At 47.8% G+C, this 24,568-nt stretch overlaps 2 protein-coding genes across 2 annotated transcripts in view; one reads left to right on the plus strand and one right to left on the minus strand.

Annotated features, from left to right (window-relative positions):
• Positions 1–4,577, minus strand: part of LOC307090095 (G-protein coupled receptor 26-like) — a gene marked incomplete at both ends in the record, with an annotated part of 6,457 nt that extends 1,880 nt beyond the window's left edge. The window contains 2 exons of the mRNA XM_079756638.1: positions 2,642–2,755; positions 3,910–4,577. Of these exons, the coding sequence (XP_079612764.1) occupies positions 2,642–2,755; positions 3,910–4,577 (782 nt within the window). The remainder of the gene's footprint in view (positions 1–2,641; positions 2,756–3,909) is intronic.
• A 14,205-nt stretch (positions 4,578–18,782) lies between these two features.
• LOC307090206 (uncharacterized protein) lies at positions 18,783–21,410 on the plus strand (the record flags this gene model as incomplete). The annotated part of the gene is made up of 5 exons (XM_079756780.1): positions 18,783–18,864; positions 19,225–19,352; positions 19,466–19,566; positions 19,928–20,076; positions 21,147–21,410. Exons 2-5 carry the CDS (start codon positions 19,237–19,239, stop codon positions 21,408–21,410), a joined length of 630 nt encoding a protein of 209 aa, XP_079612906.1. The 5' UTR covers positions 18,783–18,864; positions 19,225–19,236.
• Positions 21,411–24,568: the final 3,158 nt, after the last annotated feature.

Here is a 24,568-nt window from a genome sequence, read left to right on the forward strand (position 1 = left end):
TCCAGATCGCTCACAGCGAATTTCTGACCAATCAGAGCACCTCTTTATTTGGTTCTGGGAATCAATCCAGCCAATCACGGGTAATGTTTACCGACAACAGCTTTAAGGGGAATCTTTCATTCTCAAATGCAGACCTCTGAGTTCATGTGTATCTTTGCGATATCAATAAAACATTCAGAGCAAAGGCGTTGTAAAGAAACCATTTCATTCTGCTTATTAATAAATTCACTCATCAGCTCCTACTCCATGGCCGCTCTTGAGAGATGCATTACGGGATAATGTGTTTATCTTGTAATCGGTCGGTCGTTATCTATTGGTTTTGATGGCAGCTTTCTAATTGACTCGGCTGCATCCCAATCAGACCACCGCGTGTAAAGACGTGGTTCATCTACGTCAGCAGGACAGCGCATTGCTCTGGAACCCGTGGTAATGATAATTGACGTGACATTTTGGCGACATCGCCTCATTAGGGTTATGGCATTGCCGGTGACACCGTTACCGGAGCTAATGTGTTGTTGTGAACAGCGATCCGACACACCGCTGCACCGCTCGCTGCGTGGGCGAGTGACTGTCTTCTATCACTGAGGGACGTTAGGCTCAGCAGAACATCATCCATGGTTTCCTACACACACACACACACACACACGCAAATGCACACACACACATGCTCGAACACATGCATACAGGCATCATACGTATACATATACATAAACCAAAATAGACATGCCCTCAAACACACCCACACACACGCGGACACACACACTCACAATTACACACAAATGCACACAAATGCACGCACACACATGCACAAACACGCACACACATGCATGAAGCCATGCATACAGCCCTGCATACCCAGACACACACATGCACACACACACTAAAATAGCCATGCCCTCAAACACACACACACACACACATACCCACACATTTATACGCACACACATGCACACACTCACACACAGACAAACACAAATACACAGACACAAATGCATGCAGACACATGCACGAACATGTGCACTGTTAGGTCATTATAGGGGCGGATATTGTATTTGCGCAGCTGTGCTCTTCCCCGCTCCTGAATCCCCTCCACAGGCTGTTTGTTCCCGCCGCGGACCGATTGTGGGCGTGGCTATAAGCGCACCTGTCCTGACCTGTGGCGGATGATCCGCACGCATCCCGCTTCCGTGTCGCAACGCCAGGCTGTTTTACGCTGAGCCACGCCGGCACTTTGCGTCTCATGTGTAGAGGTTATTGATATATACTGTCTGCAAGTTGCTGTTAAGCACCAATTTCCCATGTGGGAACATTCTTGCTTTTACTATCATTTATGCGTTGGTGGTCGGCGATGGTTGTTTTCACGTTATTAGTTCAGGTTAGAGCAGCGTAGTTAGACAACCCGGCAGACTCACCTACCTTTTATTTCTGGTCGGGAGGAAAATAGTTTGTTAGGTTTAGTTAGGGTTTCCTTTCTGTTTTGTTCTTTTGTTTCTGCTTTCGTTGATTTAATAACCATCTCGCCATGTGTCTAAAGCAATGCTTCAATAAATTCATTTTTTAAATTCACCATTCCAACGCAGCCCATTGTCTTCAGCCTTTGTGTTATTTGGTACCATCTCCGAACATGTGGTGGTGCCGTAACACACACACATACACACATGCATACACGCATATATACTACACACACACACACAGGCAAACACACACACAACTGCAATGGGGTCAGCCGGCGGTTAAGTGTGTTTCCTCGCAGTGCATCTATGCATAGCGCGTGGACGCAACCATGACAACAAGCATTGAAAACCAGGTGGACATCTTTCGGTGCATCACGTCAGTGTGAACAATTGGTCACGGGTCATTAAAAGGATGGATGCCGTATAAGTTTGATTAATAAACTAAAGGCACTTTTGTGTTTGTTGTCCCCTTGTTGGCTCAATGTGATATGGTGTGTGCTTGCATGCCTGTGTGTGTGTGTGTGTGTGTGTGTGTGTGTGTGTGTGTGTGTGTGTGTGTGTGTGTGTGTGTGTGTGTGTGTGTGTGTGTGTGTGTGTGTGTGTCTGAAGGGGGGGATTTCTTTGCTTGCAATACACTTCATTGCGTCTACCAAACATAGGGGTTGGATGGGGGCGGGCAGAGGCAGAGAGAAAAGTGCTTCATGAGCAGGAAAAGGCAGAAGCGGAGACATATTGTTTATCACAAGGTCAGACAATATCAGCTTTCCTCTTTCAACAGCAGCGTGTGGGGAGAGAGGAGAGGAGAGTCTGGGAGAGAGAGGAGAGGGGAGGAGAGGAGAGGGGAGGAGAGGGGAGGAAAGGGGAGGGGGGGGATGGATCTGACAGCGAGGCATGTTTGAGGATATACCAGCAGCAGCTAACTAGGCTGTGTACCGCAGTGAGCCCCTGTGGTATCTCTCTCTCCCTCTCTCTCCCTCTCTCTATTTCTCTCTCTCTCTTGTTCTCCATCTCATAATTCAAAGAGCTTTTCTCCATCTTGCTCTCTCGCTCTCTCTTGTTCTACATCTCTCTCTCTCTCTCTCTCTGACTTACTCTCTCTCTCTCTCTCTCTCCATCGCTCTCTTTCTCACTCGTTTTATCTAATCTCTCTCTCTCTCTCTGAGTCCCGGGCGGTGTCTCTCGCCCACCTTGTGATCACGTAGGGGGCGAAGCAGAGCATGAAGGTGCCGATGAAGGTGCTGATCTTCCTGGTGGCGCGCTGGCGTCTCCTTCGCTGCTCCTCCAGGCAGCGCTGGCGAACACTGACACATACAAACACACACACACACACACACACACACACACACACACAGCAAAGCAAACAAAACACCCCCACCATAATCAATAGGATGAGGAGACAGATTTTTTAGTTGTGTTTGTCTGTGTGTGTGTGTGTGTGTGTGTGTGTGTGTGTGTGTGTGTGTGTGTGTGTGTGTGTGTGTGTGTGTGTGTGTGTCTGTGTACGTGTCAGACTTTGACGACCCTGCTGCTCTAAAGTGAGAGGGCTCCAGTAACCTCTGTACCACGATGGCAGGACAGGAGCTGTGAGGGTTCCCCCCCTCCCAGGGGCCACGGTGCCTTATGTCCCCTGAGTTCCCTCCTCCCTCCAGGGGCCAGTGTGCCTTATGTCCCCTGAGTTCCCTCCTCCCTCCAGGGGCCAGTGTGCCTTATGTCCCCTGAGTTCCCCTTCCCTCCAGGGGCCAGCGTGCTCTATGTCCCCTGAGTTCCCTCCTCCCTCCAGGGGCCAGTGTGCCTTATGTCCCCTGAGTTCCCCTTCCCTCCAGGGGCCAGCGTGCTCTATGTCCCCTGAGTTCCCTCCTCCCTCCAGGGGCCAGTGTGCCTTTTGTCCCTTGAGTTCCCTCCCAGCTCAAGGGTAGAGGCGTGCTCTGTGCTCCCTGAGCATCGACGGGTTCATCCAATACCCCAAATGGCTTTGATCGCTGCCTGCGTGCATATCTAGAGCACACATCTCACTTCATGGATTGCTCGCTGTGGATGAATTTTCATTCCGGTCTGCAGCTTTGTTGAATATAGATTAGAGTCCCCAACGAGCAAAAGATGATTATGTAATAGCAGTGTGTGTGAGACAATATACTATTTTTTGGAAAATATTAGAATGTTTTCAGAGATAACTTAATGTTATGTCAAAGAAATATAGACAAAGACATCAATAAAGAAAGATAGCCAGACAGATAGATAGATAGACATATAGATGTAGATAAATTGACATTTATATAGACGGACAAACAGACAGACAGACAGACAGACAGACAGACAGACAGACAGACAGATAGATAGATAGATAGACTGTCAGTCAAACAGTCACTAGGACTGATAGACAGACAGACAGACAGACAGACAGACAGACAGACAGACAGACAGACAGACAGACAGACAGACAGACAGGTGCACTCACCTCGGGTGGATGTCCACCAGCAACACCAAAGTTTGCATGGTGATGACGTCGATCCTCCGACAGTGGAACCTGGCCACCTGAAGCACTTTGAGGTACGTGACGCAAAGCACTACAAAAGACAGTAGAAACGTGAAGGCGTGGAAAAACACGGTGAACACCACGAACTGCGTCCGGCTGCTCGCCCTCGCGCTGGACAGCGTGCACGACGCGTAAAGTCTGTGGTAGCCCACCCAGGACAGACAGATGGCCACCGTGGAGAAGGACATGGAGTGCACCCACGTGTACCCCAGCACGAGCGCGGCGTCCCGGTGGCGCATCTTGGAGTGGTACCTCAGGGGGAACACCACCGCGAGCCAGCGGTCGATGCTCAGCGCCGCCATGCTCAGCATGGAGTTGGTGGACAGGAAGGTCTCCAGGAAGCCCACCGCCTGGCACACGCCGTGCCCGCCCGGCGCGCCTCGGTTGACGAGTCCCGCCAGAGTGAGCGGCATGTTGGACACGGTCAGCAACAGGTTGCAGAAGGTGAGGTTGAGCGTGAACAGACCCGGCACCTGCTTGCGGATCTCGGGGTTGTACAGGAAGCAGACCAGCACCAGCACGTTGGACAGCAGCGACACGAGGATGATGAGCACCACCAGCACACTCAGCATGGCCTCTGCAGTGTCCATCGTGTGTGTGCGCCCCCCACAACCCAAGCCTCGCTATTCCGACTCCTGCTGGTGGTGGCAGTGTGCGCGTCCGCGCTCCTCCATCGGTGGACTAAAGAATCACGAATAGTTTTAGCCGTAACCATGTCCGTGCGTCGCCAGTCCGTCCCGCTCGGTCATATCCGCTTAGCTCGTTTTACATCCCCGCTGTAAGGACTCCACGTCTCCCCGATCCAGTAAGAATGGGTTCAGCCTGACTGGGGTCCCGGCATCGTTAAGTGTATACGGGGGGAGGGGGTCGGGAGAGTGCGTGGGAGGAAAGCTCCTTTCCACAGGCAAAGCGCACCAAACAACTCCGTGGCCAAACGCGCGCTGTTCTCCTCCTGACACTGCGTCATCAGTGGTCGGTCGCCTCTGATGCGCGCTCAAGGCATCGCTCACTTCACAGTGTTGGGACTATTACTATATACTCTCGCTCTCTCTCTGTAGGCTATATATCTTTCCCTCTCTCCCTCTCTCTCTTTCTCTCACTTCCCGTTACTCTCTCTCTCTCTCTCTCTCTCTCTCTCTCTCTCTCTCTCTCTCTCTCTCTCTCTCTCTCTCTCTCTCCTCTCTCTCTCTCTCTCTCTCTCATCTCTCTCTCTCTCTCTCTCTCTCTCTCTCTCTCTCTCTCTCCCCTTCTTTGAAAAAAACATAAGAGATGAAACATATTATGCATTACCCGGAGATTACTTACAACCTTTATATTATTGGTTATTGTTATAGTTTAAAGTCGGTCACAATCGGCCATCGATCCTCTGAAGATCTAACAGATTTTTATTTATTTTTTGCTTTATAATATACACACATATAAACTGTGCGCTGAACAAAAAGTTTTGTATATCAAAAAACAAAAAGTGTAAGCCTACAACAGAGATTCTGTCAACTATAGAGGGCTATAGGCGCTAAGTGTTATAGCCTAGCATCTATCGAGGTCAGGGCTGGGGATTTTATCCATTTTACTTTCAACCGTCTCTCTCCCCGCAACCATCTCCAGGTTGGAGATGAAAGAGACATGGAGGAGGGAGGAGGAGGAGGAGGAGGAGGACCCAGGGTCTTATCACGAGGAGTCCCACCCCAAGGAGAGGGGACTCACCACAGGGGTTTCTTCCATCGCACACATTGTCCTCCTTCCTCCTCCCCTTCCTCCTCCTCCTCCTCCTCTTCCTCTCTACGTTGTGTGCTGGTGCACGTGAGGCTCCGGGGATGACAGTAGGGCGGAGGAGATGGCGTAGTGTGTGGTCACGGCGGGGGCGGTGATGGGGGGAGGGGTGGTGGAGGAGGGGAGAGGTGGTGGAGGAGGAGGAGGGGAGAGGTGGTGGAGGAGGAGGGGAGAGGTGGTGGAGGAGGAGGGGAGAGGTGGTGGAGGAGGAGGAGGGGAGAGGTGGTGGAGGAGGAGGGGAGAGGTGTTCGCTCCAGGGAGTTGAGAAGGGAGGAGAGAAGGAAAAGCGGGTAGCGTTTGTGTGCGTGTGTGCGTGCCTGTGCGTGTGTGCGTGTGCGTACGCGTGCATGTGTATGTGTGTGCGTGGGTGGACAGAGAGTGGTTGTTTATAGTAGTAGCACATGGAGAGACGGAGGGGGGGGGGGGGTAGTAGCCATCCACATATTAGTGGAATGTCGGAGGGACGTAGGGGTATGGAGACCCCCTCCCTGGGGGGGTGAGGGAGGAGGGTGAGGGCGGAGGCGGTCTAAAGGCTAACCCAGTGACATCTGCCCGCAGCCGCTGGATCACGCCGCCACGCATCGTGACGCCGCCCGCAGAGCAGCGCAGAAGAAGAAGAAGGTCTGCTGTCGCAAAGGACTGGAGCAGAGTAACTCCCTCGCTGACTGGGAGGGAGGGGGAGGGGGGAGGGAGGGAGAGGAGGGAGGGAGAGGAGGAGGAAGGGGGAGGGAGGGAGAGGAGGGAGGGGGGAGGGATGGAGGGGGGAGGGGGGAGGGAGGGAGAGGAGGGAGGGAGAGGAGGGAGGGGGGAGGGAGGGAGGAGGGGGAGGGAGGGAGAGGAGGGAGGAGGGAGGGGGAGGAGGAAGGGGGAGGGAGGCTTGCTGCAGGGGGGCTAGAGTGTTGGAGGGAGAGAGAGAGAGGGAGAGAGAGGGAGCTCTGCCAACCACTGGAGATCAGTGCCAAGGCGGAGGGCAGTGATAGGCCCTCAGGTCCTGTGAAGCTCCATCAGGGTCGGACCGTGATGGATGAGCGAGAAAGGGAGAGAGAGAGAGAGAGAGAGAGAGAGAGAGAGAGAGAGAGAGAGAGAGAGAGAGAGAGAGAGAGAGAGAGAGAGACAGAGAATTAGGAGAGTTAGGAGCTGCGCTCATACGCTGAAAAGGCGGGCAGCCATAGCCATAGTCGTAAGCCCTCATGCAAGTGCTCTCCTATTTCTTTGGCATGAGTGTGTGAGGTTCAGGGCAGAGAGCCTTATCAGTAGACAAGCGCCTAGCAGCTCTTCAGAAATCTCCCCATTAGCATCTATATAGCTGCACCTCGTTAAAAAGGACGCCTTAATTGGTTTCTTCATGCAGGAAACCCCCCTTTTGCCAGTTTGAAGTGTTGGAAAGCACGCTGTATAAAGTACGACGGTTGAGTAAAACGAGGTTCATGTTTGGTCTATTACAGTCGGGTACATTCAGTCTCCTGTGAGTTATATAATTTTCCCAACTGCGCGGAACATCCTTACAAAGCGAGGAAGGAGAGCTTGGAAGTAATAATAACTGATGCAAAAGGGGGATGCTTCAGAACATAACGCTTTGCTTCATTATGTGACATGGATACCTGTTGGTGATTCGTTGTTGTGACATTGTGTTTAGATTGTGGAGTTGAAGTCTGTGCCTCATTTCCATAGGTATGCCCTATGAAGGATTAATATTTGATTGTTTATGCATTATAAATGCTTATACCTTTCATGATTAATGAGATTGTTGTTAAAAGCTTTGGCTAACTGCCTGTCCACTTTTCAGTTGGCTCTCCCCGGCCTCCTTTCCAGCCACAATATGGACGCCGCTCTCGCGTGAATCCTTTCTCTTCTTCTTTCTTTTCTTCAGCATTTGTTTTTTTTCGCTTGGCATGTTTGTTTGTGAAAGCTGTTTCTGGGAGTGCTGGAATTGGGAGCTTGACCTGTACCACCATTGTCGTGAACACTGAAATCCTGCTGCCTTCTTGTGAGTTTACAGAGTTGGGACCGCCTCCTTGTGGAGTTCTCTCTCCTGATTGGATCAGGAACGGGACACCGTTAATATTTGTTTTCTGTTAACTGCCGAGCAGAAGGACAGGGAGGTCGGTTTTACTGACCATACATTGTATATCAGTGATGGCTGCGGGAATATAGACATGTATAGATTTATATTTACGCTTATTTTAATAAACATATATTGCTAACAGCGCCCTTAATATAAAAACACTCAATATTTGATAGACAAATCTATCAAATATTATATTTATGCTCAAATAAATGGTATTGTGTGGGAGATTATGCCTTATTGGGCTTTCCCAGGTTGACAGTGTTTCCTTTAATTTAGCAAAATATTCGTTGACTGAAAGTTTCCCCAGAATTAATTCCACTTGATACATTTCTAAAATGTTTCTAAATGGTCTATCTTGCCCTAAATGCATTCTGCCAAAGTAGCATATTTTATTTAAAGGTGCTAGGTAGAATCAGCAATTGTAACAGCTGAGAGAAAAAAAAAGCTACAGAGCAAGTTTTTATAATTTCGTTTTTTAGTTTTTTTTATTATTTTGTTTGGGTATCGTACAACCCAACAGCTGACAGAGGAGACAGGCATTTCTAACAAATTGCTGTCAAACTAAAGCTCTTAAATCTTAGCTACAGCACTTTTTTATTTTTAAGTGTAGCAAACAAACCATCTTTGAAATTGTTGCCTACGTGGGTTATTTACAAAAAAAACTGTTCCTAACATGAATCCGGATGATTTCACATCAGTGGACCGTGAGTTCATCTTCCTCTCAGACGAGCTCTTCGGACCACCCTGGATGAAGGAGATGCCTCCTGGCAGGGGATTTTAAGTGGTGCCCGTCCTGACTCAAGCTCCCAGCACTCCTCTGGGTCTTTGGGTCGGGAACAGTGTGAGAGAGAGTTTGCTGCCACTTCAGATCCCACGCTTGACTCCCCTTAGATTGACTCCCCTTAGATCGGCACTGGAAAAAATATTTCATTTTTTGCGTCTTACATTTAGCTCCAGAAACAAAAATACACCGTGGCTATCATCATTCTGTGGTTCAAACCTGCTCAGGTATGGAAACACAGTGGAAACAGTAGCCCGGTCTTTGAACAGCGACTTAGGCCCAATCCCATTTCCACCCCTTACCCCTCCCCCTTGTTTTTGTAGGGGTAGGGCTGTCCCAATTCTCATTTCGGTTAAGGGCTAGGGCCAAGACGTTGGGCTACGTAGCCCTTGAAAAAGAGCTTCCAAAGGACCACACTTTAAAGGGAGGGCTTTGAGGAAAAGCCAGCCAGCAAATTTGGCAGCTGTCATGAATCCTTTTTTTTGTTTTGTTTTGTTTTTCTGAGCCCTTTTACATCATTTTTTCTTTTGTGAAGCGCATTGGGTCCTAGAAATGTGCTATACAATATTGATATTATTATTATTATTATTATTATTATTATTATTATTATTATTATTATTATTATTATTACTACTAGTTGTTATCATTCAGAAACACGCCTACTCTTGGCCTCTGTTGACATAGTAGTCCGCGAGCTTCAAGCGATGATGACGCGACGTAATGGAGGGGTGTCTCATTTCTTAGGGGAACGTTTTACCCCTCTGTATTGAGGGGCAAGGGGAAGGGGCAGGGGGAAGGGGTGGAAATGGGATTGGCCTTTACAGTCCAAAGAGGAGGGGTCCTTCTGCTGTCGCTAAACCAACAGGGAGCAGGAGACCACGACGTCTCCTCAATGTAACAGCTAGGGTGTATCCGTTATTAAAATATGGAAAGGAACGGTCTGTATCAGCGGCATGTCATCTCTTTCAGACGGACAGCTGGGTATTAATTCAGGCTGGCTCGTGTGCTGAGGTTGACTGTTGTTCAAAGGTTAACAGAGGCCATTGTGTCGATGGGCTGGGACGACACCTACATGATTGCTTTCACCCCGAACCGATCTTTGAAGCCTCTGTGTGTGTGTAGGGGGGGGGGTCATTTAAGAAGATGGGAAGAAACATTGAGTGGATTTCCTGTCAAAGTTCACCTCTGCAATAATAGTCTCGCTCACCAGACCACCGGGCAGTGCATTTGAGTAAGTGTGCTCTGCTTTACACCAGCGAGGGAGCAGCCACTTAAACGTTGTGGTATTGTTTTTATATTGCAGTACTTACACTGCTGCTGATAATTGCATTGCATTTATTTCGAAATTGAAACAATCTGCCTGTCGTGATGAATTCACCATCACCATTATGATCGGACGCTGGAGTCAATGAAACAACTTGAAAACAATGTGTGTGTGTGTGTGTGTGTGTGTGTGTGTGTGTGTGTGTGTGTCCGAATCTAATACCCAGTCTCACCATGCTAGTGATAAATGCTAAGCTTTGGGAAGCCCTGCATGCAATTATCGCTCAGTGAAGACGTAATCATCGAAGAATGCTGCTGATCCATCCCTCGGAGAGAACTGATGGTTCTCAGCTAGGACCATCAGTTCTCCCAGTGTACAGGGAATCCTTTTATCGTCCCTTTCTCTTTTTCAAATAACAAGCTATATTCCTTAAATAAAATCAGCACCAAAAATCAACTTTGCACTCAAGCGGATATGAGTGGGTATGCTCTCCTAAAACAGATATTTCACACAACGTAGTGACAGATCATTTCAATGGCGAATTTCCAAGTTGTCCGAGCCAGCTGGGTGGATACTGGGCTCTTGTATGTACTGAGAGAATAGGTGCTGAATCCCAACTCCATTTGCAATGTATTGATCTTCTGATTAGCCACTTTCTAGTATTGAGTGTCACTCTTGCACTCCCAGTGTTTCTACCAGAGTTTAAGGCATAAGAAACCCTAATCCTGATACCAAACCCTGGAACTAAAACCAAACCCCAAACATAATACCACACCTTGGAACCGAAACCAAAACCCAACCCTAATACCAAACCCTCGAACCAAAACCAAACCCTAATACCAAACCCTGGAAACAAAACCAAACCATAAAACCCAACCTATAGGAGATCCTTAGCTTAACCCTAACCCTCAACCAAAACCCAAACCCAGAATCCCAAAGAACAGGAAACCCTAATGCCAAACCCTAGGTCCTAATCCAAACCCTAAAACCCAACCCATTGGAATCCCTAACCCTAACCCTTAAATGGAATAACAAACTCTTAAACGCCACCAATAACAACCCCTTACCCCTAATAGTTAGAAAGCAAAGAAGTACCTTTTCTCCCTCTAATGCAGTCTCAGTATTATTAATTCCCACTGGTAATTTGATTTCAGACTCATTTAATAAATCACACAAAAATGCTGTCAGAATTCCACTCAACTATGAAACAAATCTTAATTAGAAAGGGTATTCATCTAATTATTCTTTCTGTTCTGTGTGCTTTAAAATCCCGGCTAGGCCTTAAACAAAGAGAGACATCTGTTTCACAGGAAGGCACTCAGGATTAACTCCCCGGCCTGCAACACTGCTCATTTTCACTCCATGACAGACGCAATTCATTCTGGTCTCATATTCTCCATGCGTCCTCTTTCCAAACAGTGACAAACACAGCCCTGGGCGTCTGCTTCAGTTTGGGTGTTCTTTGAGTTATGAAAGTGCTTGTTTATGCCCAATGCGAAATTTTGAAATATACACCAGGACACTGCATCACTGAAAGATAATACAATAAATGTGATTTGGTTCCCTTATGTATCGTCTGGTCTTCAAAAAAATAACGCCGTAGAAGTAGCAATACACTTGCGCCATCTTTTGAAACAATATTGTATTACCGTGGATGTGAGGTTATTACGCAAAGTATTTCTAAATGCTTCCCCCTTGTGGCAACGCACGGTCATTACTGGTATGTCAAAGTAATAAAAGGCAATTTCCTAATGTTAAACCATGCCTTTAAAATAGGGTATTTAAAAGGGCACATTTTACTCAGGAAATAACTTATAATATATAACCAAAAATTACAACAATTGTGTATCATGCATACTATAGCCAAACTCCAAATAGCTTTCTTGATCCTATATAATTTCAAAGAGGTAACACACATTCATTTATTTTAAAGGACAGCCAAGTGTTTAGTTCATGCTCTTGTAGAACACCCTTAACAAGGTAAGTGGGTGAGAGGGACGGGCCTGCGACTGAATGAGACGTAATGTGTGTCTCAGTGGGAGCCATGCGTCCCTGGAGCCAAACTGGGACCTAAGCCAATTCCCAATGCATTGTTGAGCTTAATGGGCTTTATTCACTTAGTGGCCATCTTGGTTTCCTAACACGTGCTGAGTTGGAGGGATGGAGTGTAATTCCCCATTCGGTTCCCCCCCACCTAGCTAGTGTTTGGATCTAAGATGGCCGCTAGGTGAATCAGGCCCGCACCGCTGCTAAGTGAGTTCCACACTGTGGAGGCTACTTGTGTGGAGGAGGAGTATACAATACCCACAAAGAAGAAACTCTTAAAAGTGAGTCGCCCGCCCTCAGAAATTCACCATTTACCGCCAGTGAAGCAGGAAGTGAGTGTCAAGGCGCCTGAACAGGGTCAGGTACAGATAAGGCCAGGGAAAACCGGCTCCAGGGAGTAAAGCAGATCCTTTAGTAGAAATGGTCCGGTCTGGAGGCCGGGCCAATCGGATGGCGCTTTTATCTCCGGTCATAATTCATAAACTACAAATTATTAGCTCGGGAAAGGAAAGTAGGCAGATTTATGAGCGCCAGACTCTGCTTACAGATAATAACGGTTCTGTCAGTGGCGCTAGCCTCGCGGACTCACATTCTATGACAGACAAATTGCTTGTGTGCGCGCGTGTGTGTGTGTGTGTAGAAATTATATGGAGAATGAAAAGAGGAAAGTAAATATACGGTTTGGTGACACTTACAATTGGACCTGTCTCCGTTTTTTTGCGAACTGAATGAAACATGAAAGGTGCATGACATTTTCTAAAAAAGTTTTTCATGTTATCACTGCTTCTGCAAATGAAAATGTTTCCATTTCTATCTCTTTCTTCGCCCTGTATCACTAACACTTTGCAAAAATGTCTGACAATTTTCCATTTCTCAGCTTCTACTCCTGTTTGTTTGATGTTTTTCATACCGAACCCAGAGTCAAACTTAAACGTGCAGATTCTGCAAAATCGCTGTCTGTCTCAAAGGGTTGAAAACACATGATGTGTAGAGGCACGGCCCCCCATTGTGTGCCGAGCCGTAGCACTTCTGTCCTCTCTCAGCGACCCACCTGGCTGCACGTCTACCTCTTCATGGCCCAGGCTGTGTTCTGACACTGCTCTTATAGAATCAAGCCTCTCGCTGGAACACAGGGGAGGGCAGAGCACTGACACCCCCTTTACGGTGACCTCCTTTAGGCCTCTGGGCTGAAAGGTTTGGGGAGGAGAGCTAAGCACTGGCTGCATTGACAAGACACCCATTCATTGACGCTCTGGCTGGAACAGGGAGCATGTAGGCAGCCTTTCATCTAACACATACACACGCATGTGCATGCACACGCACGCGCACACATGCACACACTCACACATCCCTAGATACAGAAACACACACACACACACACACACACACACACACACACACACACACACACACACACACAGACAAACAGGTTCTCAAACAAAGCAGGTCGAAGTTCCAAGGAGGGGAACTTCATGACCTGGTTCACACACACACACACACACACACATAAACACACACACACACACACACACACACTCACACACTTACTCAAACAGACACACACACACACACACACACACACACACACACACCCCTGAAATGGAGTTGACTTCCTGTTGCACTCCTGTCTATGGCGGCCTAATAGATGTATTGTTGAGTAAGGTTTCTGTGTAACACATTACTGGGCGGGGGAGGGGGGGGGTGCATTCTTTCTACACCTGCTCTGCCGGCTTGGGCATCGAGTTGCTACTGGTCGAACTCAACTTTAGTGTCCCTCGTGACTGCATGCACCAGCCGTTAACAATGATGTGGTGGAAATGGCTGCTCACATGGCAGACGAACTCGAGGTTCCACATTCAATTCATTGTTATGAATTGACAACTCTCTTCCGCTCTTTCATGCTGTTAATCACTTTGACTCCAATTTGGTTCACTATTTGGTGTAGTGCCTGCAGATGTTAAACGTGACGACGCTCGCTGATGAAACAGAGACAAGGGGAAACACAAGAGGCTTGTGTGTGTGAATAATAATGAACGACAACGATCCGTCTGTCCTTCTCTATTCAACACTTTTTCACTCCTCCTTTGGAAGGATCCAATTAAACACTACTGGACACATCGGGAACAACCTAGAACCCTAACGAGGTTCTCATAACGGTTGGCTAGTGGGGGTTTAGATGGGAGAGAGGACCCGGGTATGGGGTCCCAGACCTCCTGAATTGGGCTGTGATTATGGGTCATCATCCCAGGTCTGCAGATACTGATTCTAGAGCACAGGCTGAATGTCTGAATTACACACACCAACCCCTGTCTGGGTCACACACAGACATAGAGACTGAACAAACATGGCAGAAATAGGGTTAGGGACAGCGCCTTGTTCTGAACATATAGTCTCAGAATGTCCCACAAATCACCATCGTTTCGGCAATTTTAAAATACGTTTTCAAATGCAATGTTTAACTGAGTTTCAATGTTGCCGATACATTGCTGTCATGTGTTCACGATTAATTAGGTTTCAATCTTTCATCGGATTCTTTCCTTCCGTTACTTTATTGACCCTTGTTACCTACACTACTGTGGGCTTGCACAATTCATTGAATAAATTACGTTTATCAACTATATTTGCCATTCAAGTGCCACAGCACGAACAAATTGGACTCTTGATGCACTGACAACGCAGACCCATAATTGACGTTATCAGCGACATCTGGGTTTACCCTGCGACGACGCTGTCCAAACAGGCCTCTAGATGGCACCAATGGGGTGTGTGTGTGTGTGGTGGACAGATTCCCTGCTCCTTGCGTTATCTACTACGGTTCGTTTGTCCTGTTTCCGGCCTTTCTAGACCATCATGCTTTCGAGGGAGGGGGTCCGAGTTCTTATTAAGATCATTGTAGATTAGCCAGTGTTCAATGTCTCCTCAGGCCTGTCCCACTTCACCGTCTGCGGCGGCTCTGTGGCCACGCGGAGAAGAAAGGAGACATGCTAATGAGGGTTTATTGTGCTCTATCGCTCAGAGCATCATGGAGCACGCTGCTGGAGTCGGAATTGGATTCATTCAAGTGACATGGCTTGTTGAAATAGTCAAAGAAACTGATCTGGAACCCTTTATCAGAGAGGCTGAATGAAAAAGGTTAATGACATTTTTTCTTTCTTTGGTCCTGCTAAGCTTCATTGTTAGAGCATAACTAACTAAGATTGTATGAACACTTTGGTTTACAGCGTCCACCAAATTACATGTATATATATTTTTTATTTCATTCCTTGCCCGCTTTCTTACATTATTAGGAATACATTAATTGTAATTGTTGAATATTATAACTTATCATATGCTATCTCTGTTGTTTTGAAGTTACATTACATGAATAATTGAATTACGCAAAGGATACACTTCATTGCTTGAATATAATACTTCATTATTGCTAAACTAGTTAACATAAATTCAGTTTATTTTCACACATAAAAAAAAACATCACATTTTGCGTTACCCACCTATTAAAGTAACGTAGGCCTACTGTAGGCCTATATGCTTCAGCCTCCTAGTGTTGTTGCGAACAATAATATTGTCATACCCCTCCATGTAAATACACGCAAATACAAATGTGTTTGTGGCGGAGCTTCAGCAAAGCCCTCTCCTCGTCTCAGAACGGCGATGTTTCACTCGTGCTTTCCTCTCTGAGTGGGGCTCCACCACTCCAGCCCTCCACCCCCAGAGGCGAGGGGGTTGGAGGGGGCCAGAGAGACCGCGCCAAGGGTCATTCCAGAGGCGCTGGTCTGCGGCCCACAGTTTACCGCAAGAGCCCTCTCTGTAATTGCCTGTTATTAACAACACAGCCCGGGACCACGTTGTACCACTGTTTTCAGACACGGTGGAGCAGCATTAAGGCCTCCTCTCCCGTTCAGTGGTAATTGGACAATTAAACTTTAGCATCCAAATTACCCCTTCATGTAGCCAGACCAGTTAGCGAGGTTGGCCCGTTGTGATCCAGGCCCTTTAAAAACCGAACCCCAAAACACATTGAGGTTTAGTTTCAGAACTCTCCCCGGTGCAGAGGTTTAAAGTCGTTTTTTCGTAAAATATATATTATATTGTGTTTCTTTTAAACCAAATGCATGCATCATAATTAAGGCCGTTTTTTTTTTTTTTTAAAGTAGTCACTTTTACTCATCCTAAGAAGTCCACTTGAAACACGGGCTAATTTCCAGGTGAAATGGGAGAAATGGAGCTGGGTGTCGGACCCTATTCACACCCGTCAGACCATTTGCGGTTCAGGTCAGCCAGCTGCCGCCCCTATTAACCGCCATAATTAGACATGATTTGAATTAGCCCTTTGGATCGGGGATAGTTAAGCTCTTCACCATCCCGACGGTTAAATGGCCGTACTCCCTCTCTGCAGGGCGATGAATGGGGCAGAGCCCCTAGGGGAGCATATGGCGAATCTCTCATATCAATAATTCAATGGAAAGGGGGACGAGAATTAAGCAGCGGAGACGAAGTGATGTCCATTACTTACTTTGAATGGGACGTTTGCCATGGAAAAAACGAAATACCATTAACATAAAAAATGATGCATAATTTTAATTGTGCAATTATTCTCTTTAGTTTTTCTCTGCACTACTACAAAATATCGATGGGAACATTTTTGATTCGTCAGTAACACTAGCCGCGTTTACATGGACACTTCTGATCCGATGAGTATGATCTTATACTGAAGCGACCCCGGGTCCCAGAGTGGATCATGGCTATATCTCTGCGGGGTGGGGTCCCCTCACACACGTCTTGAGTTGTGATGATGGCTTATTGAACCACCATGGGCCCCACACACAGAACTCCAGGGGCCCCTTCTCAACCACACAACCAGACCCCCCCCCCCCCCCCCCCCCCCCTCGCATTAGGGAGACGAGACGTCCCCGCTGCTGAGAGGGAGACACGGGCCTCCAGGAGCCACACACCGTACAAGTGGTCGACAAGAGGGGGCCCGGAGGGTCATTCATCAACCGGTTAAGAGCCAGCAGGAAGCTCCGTTATAGGAGACGACCTTCTTGTTATTCTGATGCTACACTGCCAATGGCTAAGACCTTGATTCTTATGGATGCGTTTTTAAGTGAAGGATATATCAAGTATTGTTTTTAAAAAATGAATAGATAGAATAAAATGAGTAGATAGAGTTCACTGGAACACCATTAGTCTTTTGTTCCTACAACCACCCACTAATGGGTTTTCTGTCATGCTGACTGCGTTTGAAAGTGTGACAATTGGTAGCCACAGATTAGATAAAATAGGCTACTGCCAATAGCGCTAATTACATCTGAAAGGCCGAACTAGAGGCGAACAGAGCGCATCAATATGAACGTGTCCGCTCAAACGTAAAGTCATGCGCAAGTCACAATTTCAAATCGAGAGGATTTGATTAGATTTTTATTTATTTATAAGATTTACTGTAGACAATATTACTTAGCAGAGGGAAGCTTTTGTTTGTTCTCAGTCCTAATCGCTGCTGCTTTAATTCAGATCCCACGTTATTTGACTCTTTTGTCTGGATGTATTGAGGTCGCGGCAGAGCGTATCACCACTGATCTGAGCTGATCGGGGGTCAGCCCTCTCTGTCTCGCTCTTTATTGGCTCCCATTCAGCCCATATGAGCTGATTTGGTTATCTGCTGCTGATATTTAGCTCTTCACACTTTTTCTCCCCCGTCCGGATATTGTTTACCACAGAACTGACCATATTCACTGGGTGTATTTACTTCTAAATTAAATATTATTCTGAGGTCTTGTAATATCCTCTGTGCAGGGCTGGTGTGGTGTTTGATAAGCGAGCACAAGATGAAAACTGCTGTGACACGATGAAAAATAAATGCTTTCTTAAAGATCCCCCTCCAATTTAAAAAAAAAAACTGCAGTGGGCCAGCATGGCAATATCATCTTATCACACACGCACACACACACACACACACACACACACACACACACACACACACACACACACACACACACACACACACACACACACACACACACACACACACACACACACACACACACACACACACACACACACGATTCCGCACAAATGTATTCTTTTAACTCTACCCCCCTACATATTTTCACTGTTTAAAAAAATAGGTTCATTAAGTACGGTAATGGTTCAAGTCATAAAGTCGTCTGCGCTCATTAATACTGCGGTGGGAAGATTAAACCTTCATCTCTTTTAATAGCGCAGTAAAAAGTGACAGAATATCCAAGCAGCTGTGATGTATCTCCTAACTCCACCACAGAAGCCAAAGACAAGCCAAAGGCCTGTTCCTCTTCAGACTCATCCTATTATAAGGGAACATTTCACTTTCTTACTGCTATATTAACCTAATCCCATATAAAAACACAATAATAAACCAGGGGGTGGGGCTTCTTTTGAGTGCTACAGGCCTGAGATCGTTAAGAAACCCCAGCGGCAGGAAACATGCAGCTGAACGGTGAGGCTGGAAGTTACACATCCCAGAAATGGAAAAACAATCTTCCAAGGGTACGTCAACAGCAGCACGTGGCGCCAGCAGATGGCGTGAACCTCCCCTGACGCACGTTGTTATTATCATCCACTAGCTGCAATGTTTCCACTCTGTGCATTCAAAAAAGGGTCAAATATCTCAAAGAATGTCTTGAATCTAACAGTCACGGGGCCTTGCGACGATGCGGGCCATGACGTCATGACACCTGATTCCCCCCTAACCCCCCGGCCACGTGGTGCGTTGTTTACTCGCCCCGCGAAGGCGCTCCGATCTGCAGATGCAGGGTGGGGGGTGGGGGAACAACCCGACGTTGTGAAACAGCGTTCCCAGGATATAGTTACGTTGCGCAGCCTTGGAGATGTTTAGACGTGAATGCCCCCACAGTTGGTTTCTTTGTGCGCATCCAGTAAGGGTCCCGTTAGAAGCCCAGAAGCGACGTGAATGTATGTATTGTTTACATCTGGGGTTTGTTGTGACGTGAGGGGGGGGGGGGGGCTTTACTAGTAGAGCGCCTTCTGTTCTGGGCGATGATGCGTTGTTTGGACTAGGACCGGGTGGCTTTAAGGTTCAACAGCTTCTTCAGATGTTGTTGTTTTAACAAGATATAGTTCGCGTTTGGTTAACTTCAGAAAAAAATGCCAATGTAGGCCTACATTGGAAGACGTCGGCTAGATCTGAATAGTTGAAGTGAGATTTCAGTTAAAACATTCAAAATATTGTTCTTAATCGTAAACATGGACCCTTTTTATGAACAGGTTAGCTAAGGATGTTCCATCGTTTCTTTGTTGTGTTGGATGTTGCAGACAACGCCTAGAATGCTTCATCTTGGAAGCAGACTCGCACTCTTTAGTTTAGGCTCTGGGGAGCCAGAAAACACCGGCCAGAGTCTGAAGCCTTCACAAACCCCTCAGAACTTTCTGCAGTATGTCCGGTACGTAGCGTTTGTTAGGAACAACAAACTGCTCCTGAACTTCTCTGGTATGTTTCTGCACTTTCCAAATCAACCAAATCCTAACCAACGGCGCCCTACTAATTAACTTTCAGAACACTCACTGGGTTGAAAAGCGAACATGTTTTCTGCAACCTGCGCGTCCCGAACCAGCATCAAACCGCCAACGATGACATCAACATAGTCCTCCTCACAGGTGGGTGTCGATGACGTCATGTAAACTTCAACTTTTACTCTTTGCCGTTTTCCATGTCAAATAATGTGTCGTTTAAACTACAGGCCACACTTGTAACACGTACAGATGTACTTGTATTGACACTGGTATGACAGATATCAAAACTAGGAGAATTGCAATCTGACAATATTAATTATCAAGTGGAACATATTTGATGCCGGTATGTGATGACCTGTGTGTCGATCCATACTTAATATCAAGCTCCCGCAATCCCTGTGTGTGAAGGGGCAGTGGCTCCGTCCCAAATAGTTACCACAGAGTACACACAGTAGGAAGCTGCACACCTATCTCGACTGTAATCGTAATTGTCTCCGCCATGAAGGCCGAGGGGTCTTCTGCCTGGACCTGAAGCCCTGGAGGGGCGCCGTATCGGCCCACCAGCGGGGCTGGCATGTGCAGCTCCGTCAGGAGGGCGGAGACCTCCCCAACGCCTGCGTGGAGCAGGTGGACGACCCCGTCCAGGCTATCACGGTGAGACGTCACTGACGGTATACCTGTCACTCACGGTCACCCGTAACCCGCGGTTACACGTCCCTCACGTTAACCCCGCGGTAACATGTCATCTCATGGTAACCTGTCACTCACGGTAACACGTCCCTCACGTGTTACCACGGTAACCGGCCCCTCACGGTAACCGGCCCCTCATGGTAACACGTCCCTCACGGTAACACATCGCTGGAGGAGTACCGTCACGCTGGGCTATTTTGCAGCGTCCTCTCTGTTTCCGCGGTTCTACGTCAGTCCGGTGACGTTCTACGTCGGTCGTATTTGGAAAACATGACGACAACGGTCAAATTTGTCACTGCAGACATTTCACTGAAACAGTTGATTATTATTTTCCCCGAGCCGCCCGCGTGTTAAGCAGTATTCCGATTGACTCGCTAATTAATATGGAAATGGTTGAAACACACTTGAGCGGGGGGCTCTTGAAGCAGACATTGTGTACGACGGAGTGAAGGGGGAAAGCCGGCAGGTGCCTAAACACAGCTGTCCCCCCGCCTGGCCCCCATTGAGAGGGCAGTGGCCCCTTGTTTTCTGCCTCTAGACTCGGGCCCTTCAAACCGGCAGGGCAGCACAAAACCGTCAGAGTGGAACTGAGCGATAAAGTTGGGGTTTGAAGAAGTAGGAAAGCCGTTCAAATGTGGTGACGAATGCACTTGTGTGGCTTAATCTGTGCACTTTGTTGTATAACGCTATACACTGTGGTCGGGGTGGTTCTGCACTGCTATTCTTAAGCATATAAGTCCAGTAATGTTCAAGTATTTGGACTTTTTTTTGCCTTTTTTCATCATCAGACTCTGGTTCTAAAGATAGCTATAATCAAGTGTTCTGCCTGACTGAAATCCATTTTTCCATGTAATCTAATGTGTCGTTTATACTAGGCGTTACACGTAAGGATGTATTGTCTGACTGAAATCCAGTTTGGTTAACGGGTGTAACTTGAAGGTTATATTTACATAATGGGTATACACACATAGATTTAGCGAGTCTTGATACACAGACCTTCCCCTATGCAACGAAAACGTGCGGTGTGTCCCCAGACCAAGACGTCGAACCTGTGCCACCATCTGAAGAGGAGCGGCGTGTGCGTGCGGCAGAGCCTCTTCATCCCCAGGGTGGTCTTCCTCTCTGCCGACTGTGATCTGGACCAGGAGCTGAGGAAGAGGAAGGAGCTGGTGTCCTACGACCGGCTGGACGCCTTCCTCGCCTCCTTCAGGGAGAGCTATGCGGGGTGGTTGTCGGACGCCCTCACCCCCTCCTGGATCTCCGGTAAAAGAGAGAGAGGCTCTTTGGGTTTCGTCTGAACCTTTTTGTTGGTTGGAGCTGTTGCAAGATTTGAGTTGTGAATCTCTATTTCTTTGTGTATGCGTTGAGCAATCTCAAGGAATATCTTTACACAGTAATCGATAGGATTCCTACACATCAGTAAAGGAATAGGGGCTAGGGTCAGGTGTCTTGCTCAGGGACAACCTCGACACTCAAACTAGCAACCTTCCGGTTACAAGTTTAGCCGGCCGACCCAAGCAAGGCGACAGCCAGCTGGTCGTAAGCAGCTAGGTTCAGGTGTCTTGCTCAGGGACAACCTCGACACTCGAACTAGCAACCTTCCGGTTATCAGTCAACCCTCTGTACCTCGTGGTCTGTGTCCTCCCGCGCCGACCCCCTCACACGCCGTTGGGCTTCCTCCTCCGGGCTCCAGGGCACCAGTCGTACCGGCAGCTGGAGGCGGTGCGGGCGGTGCTAGGCCGGGTGGGGACCTGGGACCTGCTGCAGCTCCGCGGCGGGGAGCAGCTCAGAGGGGACTACCAGGGCTGCCCGTACGTGGCCCTCGACCGGCAGGAGACCGGCACGCTGGAGTTCGCCGGCGCCAAGACCCTGTCTCCTGATTCGCTGTGGGCTCTGCTGGGACACGCCCCTCGGGTAAGGGCACTTAACAGAGCTAAACCGACGTAGTGCGCTCAATAGCACCGCTACGTCCTCAGTCAGTGGTTTAGGTCCATGATGCTGTTCTTAAAATCACCAGCAGGTGGCAGTAAAGCCGTATTTTGTAGCGCTACATCTTGAAGCTCACCGGGATTGTACAGATGGCTAAACTCAATAAGGATGACCAAATCGCATATTTTTATCTGTAAAACATAATAATTCAAGATCAGCGTTTTTTCACTAGATTGAATACACTTGCAACTCCCGAAGCTTCCTTTGAGAATGAATAGCATGTTCCATACTCGAGCATGTGAAAAAAGGAAATCTATGCTATTAACTACAAGGTAATGTGCCATACATACTTAAGAAACATATGGAGCTAATCCAGTTGTGCTCCAGACTGAGCCTCCAACCGAGATCTATTGTGTAGAACCCATTAATCACAGAACAAGCATGGGGGGGGGGGGGGGGATACGCCTTGTCGGTCTTTAAGTGTCTTGGACAGCACCCTTCTTTGCTAATATACACACAGAGCTCTAATTATACGCCCTGGCTGGGCACTCGTTAGCGACTCTCAGGTGATGGAATACGGAGATAATTGAGCCGCCCAAAGGGCACGTTTAGTTCCATTAGCTCCCTTTGTGGAGTCCCTTGAATGCCGCGTGTTTGTTTTGTCGCCAGGAACGTTAATGAACGTGATTTAACGAGGGATGTCCTGCTCCTGGTTAGACAGAGAGAGAGAGGAGAGGAGAGGAGAGGAGAGGAGAGGAGAGGAGAGGAGAGAGAGAGAGAGAGAGAGAGAGAGAGAGAGAGAGAGAGAGAGACAGGCAGACAGAGTGTGACAGACAGATAGAGAGAGAGAGTGAGCTAGAGAGAGAGCGATAGAGGTTGTGCTTTTGCAGAGTACATGCATATTTCCATTAAAAAAAAAGCCCTTTGAGTCTTGAATCTTTCAATCTTTTTCCCTGACTTTTTACTCACTATTACACTCTGGGGGCTGAGCCTGCGACCTGGCTCTTTACTCACTATCATACTCTGGGTGCTGTTCAATTGGGACGAGGTGGGAACAGGTCAGAATTCTTTGTCATACAGAGAGTTGGTGTGATCCTTCGGTAAATCTTTCATTACATATTGAACAGCTTTGGCTCACACAAACGCACGCACGCACACACACACGCAGGATGTCAGTCTGTTCCCCCCTCCCTGGAGACCCCGACTGTACAGTCTTGTCCAGCTGCTGTACATTCGATCCGTGGCTCAGCGGTCCCAAGACTCTCTGACGACCACCACGCGCGCCCCTCCCCCCCATTAATACACGCTCCGTACACTGCAACCGAAAAACGGGATCGTCTGGGGAGCGCCGTGCATGGAGGTTGGCATCTGTCCCAAGGATTCGGATTCTTCCGATGCAGGAGAAAGATCGGACATAAGAACATAAATCGCCTCTGCATTAGGGGGAAATGCTGCGTAATTTTTTTACCTATTGAAATACTTTAATTAAATACTTTTAAATTGTAATGGGTAGGGATGAATTCGGCTGTAAACAAACTGTTTATCAAGCACTTGAACTTTTGTTCCTCTATCTAATCCAATTTCGCTTGTTTTGCTTTGAGTGTCTCTCAACCTAACTTAAGACGCTTTGGAGAGCAGCATCCGCTAAACGACCAACTGGACCAAGGGGAAAGGCCTGACTTTGTAGCAAGATCAGCGACAAAACTACAATAAGGAGGGAGGGCGGAGGTTGGGTGTGGGTCACCACTGGAAGTGTGAGGTTCGGTGGATCACCGTTCAATCCTAGTGAAGTAAAGCACTTAGCTTGATACGCAGCAGCTGTTAAGCAACTCAATAGCTCCCCAGACGCCTTCCCGGAGACGCGGTGATAATGTGCGCCTTTGATTTGGGGTTTGTAAACACGGCAGGCGAGAGGAGCTGTGATACGACTTGAAAGTTTCCCCTTGCGCTGCCTGTGTGTGGGGCCAGGGCGGAGAGAGTGAGCCGATGTATACGCGCCATGCGGCCAGTGAGCGTGCCTTTGTATTTTCGCTGCGTGTTTTCCCCTCTGACGATGATTGTGTTTGGAGCGTGTGAGCGATTGAGTAGAATCACGGTCATTTTTTTAATTATGGTCTATATTCTAAGACCCCGGTACTGGGTTTATTCAATTAGTATGGATGTGTGGGTAATTTGTGCGAGTGTGTGTGTGTGTATGGGTGCTTGTACTTGCGTGCATGTGTGTGTGCATGTATGTGCATGTGCTTGTGTGTTTATAGCAACTGGGGAAAGAATACATCCTATTCTGAAATGGCTCAATACACATGTTTGTTTATTGAGCTATTTCTGTACGTACTCGCTATTCCCTGCCTTTTATAGAAACCACAGACGCACACAGGTTTGACAATACCTACATCCCCCCCCCATCCATAATCACCGCTGGCTTAGCGCTCGTAATGGGATGTCTGAGGCGCTGCGTTCCTCCTGACAGTAACCCGACGACACGCCTCCCGTCTGATTAATTGACCCAAAGCCACTGGGGCGCTAA

The sequence above is a fragment of the Pollachius pollachius genome (genome assembly GCF_949987615.1).
Source record: "Pollachius pollachius genome assembly, chromosome: 19".
Taxonomy (NCBI): Eukaryota; Metazoa; Chordata; class Actinopteri; order Gadiformes; family Gadidae; genus Pollachius; species Pollachius pollachius.